Here is a 12,340-nt window from a genome sequence, read left to right as displayed (position 1 = left end):
TCACTTTCTACAGTGTTTTATTTTTATGTGACAAAGATTGGCATGAAAACATGTTATTGTGGTAGAAAGACCACACTAATATTACATATATATGAGTTTTCTGCATTGATTAAAGTTGCAGGGTCTTCTATTACATCAGCTGCACAGGAGGGAAGACAAATCATCATGCACTTAAAGAAAACCCTACCATCAGATATGCTCATTTAGGCTTCACCAGTAAAAGCTCCAACTGAAATTCCTACAGAGCGAAGGCCATTATCACAGTGCTCAGACAAATGTAACATATGGACTACCTGGTGGTGACAGAGTTGAGCTTGAAGTCTGAATACATTTCACTGGTGTCTGGAGGATTTAGTCATATCCTTGTGTGTATGTGTGTGTGTTCTGTATGCACAAGCTGGTACACCATAACCTGACTCCCAAACAGACAATCCAATGAGAACGCTGCGGTTTATGTATTCTTCATGTTACAACAGTTACGACAATAAGCTGCCATTTACGACATGATCAATAAACTGTTGTTTATCACATTAGAATTTGTCAGGAACATGAATGCGGTGGAAACAGCCATTACATCAAACAGGAGTACAATTCAAAAGCCTCACTCACCCACACACACACGTATATATATATATACACACACGCTTGAGCGCAGTCTCAGTCACACAAATGCAGGCAAACAGGAGCAGGTGAAAATAGGGCTATTCTTTATGAGAGGCCATGAATAATTCAAAAATCCATGTGCTCAAACTGATTCTTCAGTTGACAGCGTAATATGACAGATTCTGCGACTGCTCTTAATGCGATGTCTCACAAGTGTTTTAGTGATTCTAGCAGGGATAAATGGGTCTACTGCATCAACTATTTCTAAGCTCTGAGTGAATGTTGGGTAAAGATGTTTTAGTGCAATGTACACAAAGGTTTGTGATTGCATACAAGGGTCTAGTGCAGGGGCGTCAAACTCATTTTAGTTCAGGGGCCAAATACGGAGCAGCTTGATCTTAAGTGGGCCACAGATTTTAATGCGGGAAAATTAGTAATTTCAGCATTATTGACCTAGTTTGCACTTCTACGTACAGTATATACATAAAATACTAAAAAAAATGTCAGAAACAGTCACAATCTATCCTAACAGGTAGGGATGTCCCGATACAACTTTTTCACTTCCGATACAAGATCGATATTGCAGCCTTGAATATTGTCCAATACCGATATTGATACGATACACTATCAGCGTGAATCATACATATTTTTATTACTTATTTTGTAGTGTCAAATGTTAGAAAAGGCTTGATTATTAAAAAAAACACAAAAAAAAACAGACCCATTTATTGTAAACCAATGGATTACATGTAATTAACCTTTTAGAATAAATATATTCTATGATTGAATAAAATAAATTAAAAAAACAAAATAGAACATATTGAAAAAATAAATCCAAAAAACAATATATATTATATCGGAGATTTTAGATGCAGTCCGATAAAATCAGATATTCATTTTCTGGCTGATATCGGACCAATATCAGATCGGGACACCCCTACTAACAGGATTTTCACTTTAAATTACCTAGATTTTGTGACCAATTTCTGTTTAATTAAGGGAAGTATTATGTAATAATTTCAGGAAAATGTAAGGATTTTCTAAGAATTGTGAGTTTTTCAGCAGTTTAACATTAAAATTGACTGTGATCATCTGTTACATGCACTCGGAAAGCTGTGAGCACCTGCAAATATTGTTGAGTTTCATTTACACAATGATTCATGTTTTCTATGTCATTTTTACTTTCTCCTGCAGACTGATTTGGATGCTCTAAAGGGCCAGATTTGGCCCCCGGGCCATGAGTTTGACACATGTGGTCTAATGTCTGTCTCTCAGTGTATTCAAACATCCTGTTTTTTTTTTTTTTTTTTGTTTTTTTTTTTTTTAATCTATTGTCACTCTCTAATATACAATCATATATAAATCATTGCATATCACATATGATGGTCATTACACAACAGGGTAGAATGTAAAGTAGATTTTCTAGTTGTTAAATTATATCACCTTCAGATTATATGGCATCACATTTTCCTGTGAATAATAATGTCCCTTTGCGGCCAAATGTCCAACCCGTGAGGTGATGTTTGAACTCTGGAAATGTCTTTGCAAAGCAGAACGATGGCAACGCTCCTGAAGCTTGGCAATTGGCCTCCCTGTGAGTCAGTGGTGAGATACTTAGCGTGATTTCATTGTTCAATGGGGCTTTGCATGAATTTCTTCCACCTCTCGGCTTGCTGAGCCAAAAGCTCCCCAAACGCCAAAGTCTTCATTATGGCTGTGGAGAGCAGGCAGACTGGAGGTCACCCCTGATGTTCCACTGGCTGCCTGGGGAGGGACTGGAATTAGAAATCATCTAGTTGCTGGCTATGAAAACCAATCTCCTTTATAAGTTTGGCTAAATAATATTGTTGTAAACACAAGGCTCGGTATATGGTGTAAGTCACATGTGTCAAACTCAAGGCCCAGGGGCCAAATCTGGCCCTTTAGAGCATTGGATTTGGCCCACAGAAGACAGTAAAAATAATAGAGAAAACATGAATTATTGTGTAAATTACCAAATAATTCACATCAATAATCCTTTATATTTATCATTATTATTATTATTTTTAGTTTTTTGTTCTTCGCACCAACTGCCAAATTAAATTAATTGTGTTGTTTTTTAAACTGTACTTAATGGATAAAAACCTTTCAGTCTCTGATTCTGAAATTGCTCTTTTCCCCCCGAACTTAAAATCGGTGGCCCACTTGAGATCAAACTGGTATTTGGCCCCTGAACTAAAATGAGTTTGTTTGACACCCCTGAAGTGTTTTTTTGAAAATCCTGGCAAACCAAACCAACACTTCAGTTTTTTTTTTTTTTTGTTTTTTTTAACTTCCTCAACAGACTAAGCAAAGACTCTGTGCAGCATCTGCAAACATGGACCACAATCAGTGCAGGCCTGAAAAAAACACAGCCTGGCTAATGAGAGTCGAGCGTTTACAGGGAAATGATTAGAGCTAGTGACCCAGTGCTCCTGGATTAAAAAAGGAACATATTACAAATTATACAGATGTGAGGATCAATTTCTTCTAACAATAGCCTCTAGATCTGCAGGTCCACCTTTGCATACAGAAATGAAAAATATGCAAATTTATCATGCACAATATAATTTGCTTCTAATGCAAACATTAAATTCGGGTCTCCATAGTGTTTTATTTGTCCAAGATAAAGAACACCTACCTAATAGGGAAAAAAAAAAAAAAACTTCCTTCCATCCTCAATGTGTTCACCAGGCAGCTGCAGAGGACTGTGAAATGTCCATTATGGTTCCATTCTTCCCATGATTTCAGCCAACAGCCAAAGGAAGGCAATTGCAGAAATCGGTACCACATAGAGATCAACTGCTGGAGCCTGCAGCATACACTGGATTTAATTGACTGTTGATAGTTGAATGAATGCCCTCCTGGAATGACAGGGCAAAGAGGGAAGAAGAGGGTTGCCTGAGAAAGATGCATGGTTTGATTCCCATCTGTTCTGTTTCCAAAGATGACACAAGTTGCTCCATGAGTTTTGGACGAAAGACACCGAAAACAGCCACCAGGACAGCAGTGGGTTATTACCAAACCCAAACAGTTTACAACTAAGTCCCTCTGCAACTAATAACCACTGTGACCAAAAAAAAAAAGACAACAGAACAAAAGTGTGCGCACTACGAAGGCTGCAGCACCAAAGCACAACTGAGAGGGTCCAGTTCAGCAGGGAGGGGAACCTTTTAGACTTGAATTAAAGGGGGAGGAAATGGAGGAGTGAGGGAGGGATGGAGTGAGGGGAGGGGAGGGGAGGGCAAGGAGGAGAGGAAAGTGGTGCTGCATGTGCCAGACGCAGCGGCTGCGAGCAGCGTACGTACGTGCGTTATCTTTCTCGGCTGGAGTGTGACGTGATATTGCAGCCTGTGCTCCTGGAGCTCCGCAAGCATCCTGCAAAAGCTCGTCTGTTTCTCTCAGTGTTGGAACTCACTCGCCCCTCACCATCCAGCCTCTACGGACCCCCCTTTTTTCCCCCTCCTCTTTTACCTTTCCCTTCTTTTTTCCATCTACAGGCAAAGGTTTGCGCGCGACTACTTGGAGACAAAAAAATTATAATAACAAAAAAACACGTCAATGGGAAATAAGTGTCAACCAGATGAATGAATTGACGGTAAATCTGAGAGGATCTTTCTTCTTTTTCTTCCCATCACTCCGAGAATTTCCTTCCCCTTCCCCTGCCTCTCTCTCTTGGTCTTCCTCCTTTCCCTCCCCTCTCTCTCTCCTCTCGGTGGCTGTCGTGTGTTGTTGCGCTCCGGTTTGATGGGAAAAAGCCCGGAGAAGAGGAAGACGGTGGAATATAAGCGGGCAGTCTGGAGTCTAACGCATTTTCTGCTCATCCATTGAAGCATCTTGTTGCGCCTGACTTGTATTGTCGGGAATGGGGAGTATTGATTCACTGATGGACTGCAGAATTCGTTTATAGAGGATGTGGTCAACTATGTTGGAAAAATAGCCATAGCTTCCGCAGTGTAAGGTAAGATTACTATTATTATTATTATTTTTATTTAAAGTTTATCCCCTCCACCCCCCTTCTGTGTATCATACATATTTGACCTGTTTTGTTCCAAACCATCGGCTTCATCCGCTCAGAGGATTTTTCGGTGCTGATTTTTCTCCTAAAAGCCAAAAAAAAAAAAAAAATCACTTCAAAGTGTCGAGTGTTGAGTCCACACTGCACGAGAAATTCATCTTTTTACCGCAATAAAAAATAAAAATAAAATAAAAAAATCTCCGCAATATTATTAATGATAAGAGGGGGGAAAAAATCATTTCTCGTTTCAAAAATAGTGATTTTTTTTTCTTCTTTCTTTGTGGCTGTGGTATGGGGATCATAGACATTTTACAACAGCCCCAAATAAGGTAGATTTGTGTCCTTATATAACACTTGTATTGTTCCTAATGCAGTGTGACGGTTTTTTGTTTGAATTTATTTATTTATTTCTTATATATATCAGCGGGAATGAATAAAGTTGGAAATATTTCTGCAAATGCATCCGTTCTGGAGAAACTGGCGTCTGTACCAGTTTGGATTTGAACGCCTACACACACACACACACATGCACACACAGTTTAAGGCACACGCGTGCACGCTCCGCTGTGACACCGCTCACAGCTGCATTGCCTGTAGGATTAAAGCAATCAGGACATCGCATTGCATTCTCTTATCTCTCTCTCTCCATCTCCCACTCGCTCACACACAAACGCGCTTATGGCACGCACGCCTGCGAGCTCACACGCGCGCACACGCACTCAATAATATGTCAAGCCCTGAATTTTGGAGACGCGCATGGTCGTGCGGTGGAACCCAGAACGCGCCTTTGGACTGGAGAGAAGCCATAGTGACCAGGAGTGCGCAGAGACATTTTCTTGGGTGTAATATTGTGATTCCGTCATAGAAACCGAGTGTCGTGTGTGAGAACAAGTTAAATCACAAGTAACGCAGCTCGGTTTGGAAAAGGTTCTGGTGGTTACTGCGTAAAAATGAGCATCGGCAGCACCCCCCCCCCCCCCCCCCAAAAAAAAAAAAAAAACACAAAAACTCGTGAGCACTGCACCGACTTCCACGACCGCCATCGCTTCTTTGTCTTTTGTTGTCCAAATAGCTACATTTGAATATCCCCAGGGATTGTGGCATACCAAACACGACCCAATTAATAATGTCTAAATGACTCACATTATTGCACCCACCTCCCCTCAATAAAATAAATATCAAAATGAAGGCTGAAGCTGCCACAAGGTGGCAATGTGTGCACAAAGGATAGTGATGGAGGAGGCAGAAGGGAATGCAAAACACATGTTGCTGGGGGCTAGTGTGTGTGTTGATTCATCTAACCTTAGAACACATGAGCCAAAGTGAGAAAAAAAAAAAAAAAAACTTCACTAAACTCAGTGGATCTTGAATTAATTTAACTGTGAGCTGTGTTTTTTTTATTTATTTTATTTTTTTTCCTAACATTTGTGTAATTTGTGCCTTTTCCTCCCTGCAGGCCAAATGACATAGGATGAAGGCTGTTCGAAACCTGTTGATTTATATATTTTCCACCTATCTTCTGGTTATGTTTGGATTAACTGGTGCCCAAGATTATTGGTGTTCCACGCTGGTCAAAGGGGTCATTTATGGATCATATTCAGTGACTGAAATGTTTCCTAAGAACTACACAAACTGTACATGGACGCTGGAGAACCCAGATCCTACCAAATACAGTATCTACCTGAAGCTGTACAAGCGAGACTTGAGCTGCTCCGAGTATTCCTTGCTTGCCTATCAATTTGATCATTACTCACACGAAAAGATCAACGAGCTACTGAAAGTCAACGAGTCTATAGTGTACCTGTGCGACACGAAGAATATTTACGTGTTTTTGCTGTACGACAAGAATTTTGTCCAGCTGCGGAGAGTTTTCCCATATGACTACAATGGCTTGATGCCACAGAAGCTGGACAAAGAGGAAAAGTCTATTGTGGAGTTTCTGGTGTTGAACAAGGCCAGTCCCAGCCAGTTTGGGTGTCAGGTGCTTTGTACGTGGTTGGAAAACTGCCTAAAGCTAGAGAAAGGGACGGTGGAAACATGTGGCATCGTGTACACAAAATGTACATGCCCTCAGCATTTAGGCGATGGAGAATCAGAGAGCATGCTAATGCTGAACAACGTGGTCTTACCCTTGAATCCACAAACGGAGGGTTGCTTGTCACCTCAGCTCCAAGCAGGGCAGACCTGTAATCTGACAGCGGAAGTGAAACGGCCTCCTAAAGAAGGTGAGTATCGTCTCACTTCTCTACTTCATGCTGCAATAGAGGTAGACTTGGATAAAGGAAATGAAAAACTGTGAACTAGCAGTCATGTCTATATTAAATGTGCACGTTAATTACTCCTATACCTCTGCCTTATATTGCATGTTTGAAATGTGATGGCCCATGAAACAAAGAGCACACACAACTGTAGAAGTGTACTGTAAGAGCAAACCTGCCTAAAGAAATGGGTGGCGAAAAGACCACATGAAAACACCAAAAAAAAAGGGGGGGGTCGTACATTTGGTCTGACAGAAATATAAATGCACTATCACTGCTGGGAATTTAAAATGGCTGTTTGTAAACATCAGCTCTGATTTAAAATGGCTGCAAATCTTAAAAAAAAAAAAAAAAAAAAACAGGATCAAGATGTGTCTGCACGTTTATGTCAGAGTCAGCCACAACAAAAGCCAACATTTGATAGAGATACACACGCCATTTTTTTTAATGAGTTGTATTCAACCTGAACGATTGGAGCGATGGTTCCCAATGCAAAAGCAATGGAAATGTTAATGGTAAAAAGCGTCAAAATATTCAGATATTTAATTTGTTTTCCAAACCTTGTTAGATGTTCAGTGTCGTCATAGACCAATGCAACGTGTTTCCACTGTTTGTTGGAATTAAGCACTAATCAAAAGCTTTCAGAAGAGTTTGGATGTGCATGTGGATCTGTTCCCAGTTGCACTTCACACACGTGTAAAGAAAATAAAAAAAATAAATAAAAAATGCATGCTTATCTTCACACTTTGTCATGTAGGCAGCTGGAGGAACATGAAACACTGGGATGTTTTGATAGAGGTCATAAAGATTCTGTATGTTGGTTTCACCAGCTAGCGCGGAGGGGGCGATAGTTTGTCGGTAACACACCTGTGAAGTTGTTTTATTTTCTTCAGTGAAACCCATCATGACACATAGCTGCTTACGTTTCAACAGTTATCAGAGATATAAATCCCCAGAGGAACTTGCTGCATAACTCAGAGGGTAGAGACATGAATGGATGGCATTCATCACAGAACACAGGACCAGAAATAATGAGTCAACCTTTAGATATTATTTTTGAAAGGGAGGGAATAAAGACAACGATGGAGCTTTATGTTTTGTGGCATCTACCAAAATAACAGTTTCTATAATATCAGCCTTCTTCACCGGATAGCAGCTTAGCTTTAGCAAAACCTTTTTGGATAAACACTTTAGGGTTATTGTTTGCAAAAAACAAGGAAACTTTGTAGCAACATTCAAGTTCATAGCTTTAGTAGATATAAAATATAATAAAATAATATAAAACATATCAATAATATAAAAGGAAACCCACACACGACCAAGCATTCTTTCATTTATTTACACAAGCAAAGTAATGATGCCCAAAAAACGTGATTAAAGAAACATAACCAGTAAATGTAAATGTTATTGTTTACAGTGAAGTTATTTAATAGCACCACTTATAGTTTGCTTTGCAGCAAATGGATACATGATTTCTTGAAAATGGGCTGAATGGAATATGCATTTTAGTAGCATCCACTTAGGCATCCTCCATCTATTGTGCAGTAATGTAGATCATGTCTGGTGTAAGTCTCCACCACGAATCAAATGGCATGTGCAATAGCAGCAGGCAGCATGACTCAGCTATGTATTTATCTGAATTATTCTCTCATTGAATAAGTGTCATACCCATGACCTGGATACAACCAGGAGGTATAATATCCTTTTCTGCAGAAATATATCTGCTCTGTTTGACTTCTTTCTTTTTTATCAGCATGTTAATAACAGCTTAAGAGCACAGCTTATTTATTTATTTTTTTTTTTTTGCTCTCAGAAGATTTCCTACTAGCGTCGTTCTATTTATAGGGTTTAGTTGATGGAAGGTTTGAATAAATCCGTTTTTCATCTGGATAACGGGGAGATCACCACTGGGTTTAAAAGAGCACTATGTCTCCGTTGGCACCGCGGTGATGGTGTGGGTGTTCCTGATGAAGAATAAAGCATTGCAAACAGTCGACAAGAGCCCCATTTGATGAAATGGCGTTTCTTTGATCTGCTCAGTTCCTGGTAGAGGATGGCCTCTAAGCGCATCAAAGGAAAGCGAGGTTGGAGGTAGTATACTCCAGCTATCCCACCGAACACACGCACACACACGCACGCATACACTCGAGGTGATTAATCAGCCAAACAACATTTGCTAAGATGACATTTTGTAAACCGCAACAACACTATGAAATTCTGAAATCAAGTGACTCATTCACATAGTTTCCTTCTAAACCACTTTTTTTTAAAAATCAGAAAAAAAGTAATTAAAGCACAATGGCACTCACTGTGAAACACTTACAATTATATTTGTCTTCTCCTTAGTGTGTTGCGTTCTTCCGTAGCTCTTCCCACGCAGTAGAAATCAAGCAGGCTGATGATGGAACTGCTCATAGGCCAATGAGCCTCAGCCCCTGTTCGTTCCCTGCTGTCACAGTGTCGTGTTCCATGTGTTTTTCTGTCAGTTAAACGCAGCCATTGGTTGCAGATTGCATTAAATGAATTCTCGTTCAATGTCGCACAAATAGCTAACACACAGCTGCTCCAGTTTACCATATATTTACCCAATAGTAGGCCCTTTTCCAGTCAAATGCAGCTTGCCATGGTTAGGCTTTAATAGAGCCCTAAAATATACATTTCAAACTTCCAAAGCCTTTTAAAGATCCAGTAGCAGCTGGTGCTGAAGAATTTTAAGAGTCGCATATATTTCTTTGCCAGTATGAGCAGCTTTATTTTGCTGAATTGATAAAGGAAAATGTGGCCTTTATATTTAATTAGGGCTTGACACTGTATCAGTTTAAATGGTGTTTAGAATGAGGTAATGCTTTATTATAAACTGAACAAAAATATGAATGCAGCACTTTTGTTTTTGCTCCCATTTTTCGTTTGCAACAATAAAAGGCCACTCTAAAGTGTGCAGTTTTATGACGCAGCACAAAGCCACAGATGTCAAGGTTTGAGGGAGCGTGCAATTGGCAATGCTGACTACAGCAATATCCACCAGAGCTGAACCTGGTACCCAAAAAAAAAATGAATGAATTTGTTTATCTTCCAAAATCCGTCGTTTAAGAGAATTTGGCAGTATATATCCAACCAGCCTCTCAATCGCAGACCACATGTAGCCAAACCAGCACCTTGACCTCAAAGTTTGTCACCAGACCTGTCCCCCGTTGAGCATGTCTGCATATGACAGTGTGTTCCACTTCCTGCCAAATATCCAACAACTTCAAACAGCCATTAAAGAGGAGCAGACCAACAATCCACGATGTTGCACTGTGTGAGGCGAATGGTGGTCACATTAGATACTGACAGTAAACAGTAAAACTGCACACTTCATATCAGCCTTTTATTGTTGCCAGCCTAAGGCACACCTGTGCAATAATAATGCTGTCTAATCAGCATGTTGGTATGTCACACCTGTGCGGTGGATGGATGATGGATGATCTCAGCGGAGGAGAAAAGCTCACTAACTCAGATGTAAACACATTTGTGAACAGTATTAGAAAGAAATAAGCATTTCTGCATATAGGAAATATTTTACATCTCTGAGTTCAGCTCATGAAAAATGGGCACATAAACAAAAGGGTTGTATTTATATTATTGTGCAGTGTACAAATATTTTTTTAATGGTAAGAACAAAGAATTAACAAGAGCAAGTGGAGAGCGCAAACCAATGCCAAGTGCCACATTTCCTTTTGGCCAGATATTGGTAGTTAATCTGAATCATTGATCCTGATCATGGTACTGTATCACCATTAATAATGATACAGTAGGTTCAAATGTATGGGCATCTCAATTAGGGGTGTCCCGAGACCACTTTTTCACTTCCGATACAATACCGATATTGCAGCCTTGCATATCGGTCGATATCGATATTGGTCCGATACGATATCAGCACGAATCATACATACTTTTATTACTTGTTTTGTAGTGTGAAATGTTAGAAAAGGCTTGATTAAGTGATGTTACTCAAACAGAGAACAATAGTCAGCAACAGTAGGTTAATTTGTTGGAGTGTGAACCACAGTCATATATGGATAGAAGTAATGGAGTGGAAAATTTTATCTTCCACTTCCACCACCTCACATCTTTATCTTATATCGGTGAGTTTAGATGCAGTCCGATAAAATCCGATATTCGTTTTCTGGCTGATATCGGACCATTATCCGATATCAAAATCGGATCGGGACGCCTCTAATTTAATTTATTTTTGGAAAAATCACGATGAAATGTGCAATCGGATCCGTATGAAACTCATTGGGGTAATTGAGAAACAAACCCAAGGTAACTGAGTAAAAGTTCACAAAGATTCATCCAATTCCGAATTCAGAAATTTTAAATTTTGCCAATCTTAAGAAATAGCAATTTTTATATTTTCCCAAACTGATCCAGAATCAGTATATTATACAGATCCACTCCAAAACTTAGTGGACTCTTCCATGGCGTAACGCAGGGATTCTCAACTGGTCTCAACCTGGGACCCACATTTTGCCAAGGTCATTAAATCTTGACCCACCTTTTTTTTTTTTTTTTTTCAACCAACACTAGTATTTAAAAAATAGCTTATTTATAAAGTTTTTTTTCAAACCAGCTGTTTTCGACCCACCCAGTACAGGTCCGCGACCCACTTTTGGGTCCTGACCCACCAGTTGAGAATCCCTGCTTTAAGGCACTCCCTGCTTATAATGCCTTAATACATCACTTTGAATTGTAAAAGATCCTGTTTGCCAGTTATTGCTAAATAAATAGTTTGTTTGAAATAAATGTTTGAAAATTCAAATTAATGACAAGAAAATTGACTGAGTTCCAATTTATCTGTCAAAATTACATCCATATGCCAATATTTATCATATTTACACCACAGTTTTGCAAATAATGAATATGGAAGTATGACAAATAAGGCAGCAAGAAGATTTTTATACTATATTAAAGTCCTACAATTTAGTTAAGTTTGTTCATCTTTCAACATTCATTTGTATCACACAATATGGAAGAATGTATAAATTATATTTCTTATTTTCAGGCAATCTTAGTCCCTATTTGAAAAAACTACACAAGGAGCGAAAAAAAAACCCAAGACAGACAAACAGATGCTCCTTCCCTCGTGTTAGTTGAGTGCATGATGTGCGTGGAGGCAATATCTTTTCTAACAAATGGAACATGTGTGAAGTGTCTTAATGCACCTTCACCTGCCAAAGTCCTGAGCACTGCAGCGTCTCAGGCTCCCAGTCTCACATAGTGAGGCCTTATATTCACTTTGGATCTCAGTCAAGTCACTCAGTAGTCACAGTGCATTATACTCACCCCCATTGTTCAGTACACATGGAAGCCATTTTAGTTTCCCATTCAGAGCCGAGAGCTGAGCTCAACGCCTCAAAATCTTCAGTGTCTGGTGGTATGTAAATATAAATTCAGTAAACAT

The 12,340-nt window shown here is 39.4% G+C and overlaps 1 protein-coding gene across 10 annotated transcripts in view; it reads left to right on the top strand.

Annotated features, from left to right (window-relative positions):
* The first annotated feature begins 3,897 nt into the window (after positions 1-3,897).
* Positions 3,898-12,340, top strand: part of adgrb3 (adhesion G protein-coupled receptor B3) — a 142,177-nt gene continuing 133,734 nt past the window's right edge. For 7 of the 10 annotated variants that reach the window (XM_028467984.1, XM_028467988.1, XM_028467987.1 and 4 more), the window contains exons 1-2: positions 3,898-4,582; positions 6,096-6,864. In XM_028467984.1, coding sequence (XP_028323785.1) covers positions 6,111-6,864 — 754 coding nt within the window. In that variant the 5' untranslated portion in view covers positions 3,898-4,582; positions 6,096-6,110. Of the gene's footprint in view, positions 4,583-6,095; positions 6,865-12,340 lie in introns of those variants that run through there. The other 3 variants (XM_028467980.1, XM_028467983.1, XM_028467979.1) reach the window with 2 other exon arrangements.

Source organism: Gouania willdenowi, chromosome 15 (assembly GCF_900634775.1).
Source record: "Gouania willdenowi chromosome 15, fGouWil2.1, whole genome shotgun sequence".
In the NCBI taxonomy this organism is placed as follows: Eukaryota; Metazoa; Chordata; class Actinopteri; order Blenniiformes; family Gobiesocidae; genus Gouania; species Gouania willdenowi.
Note: the sequence above shows the minus strand (reverse complement) of the source record. Positions and strands in the feature narration are given on the sequence as shown.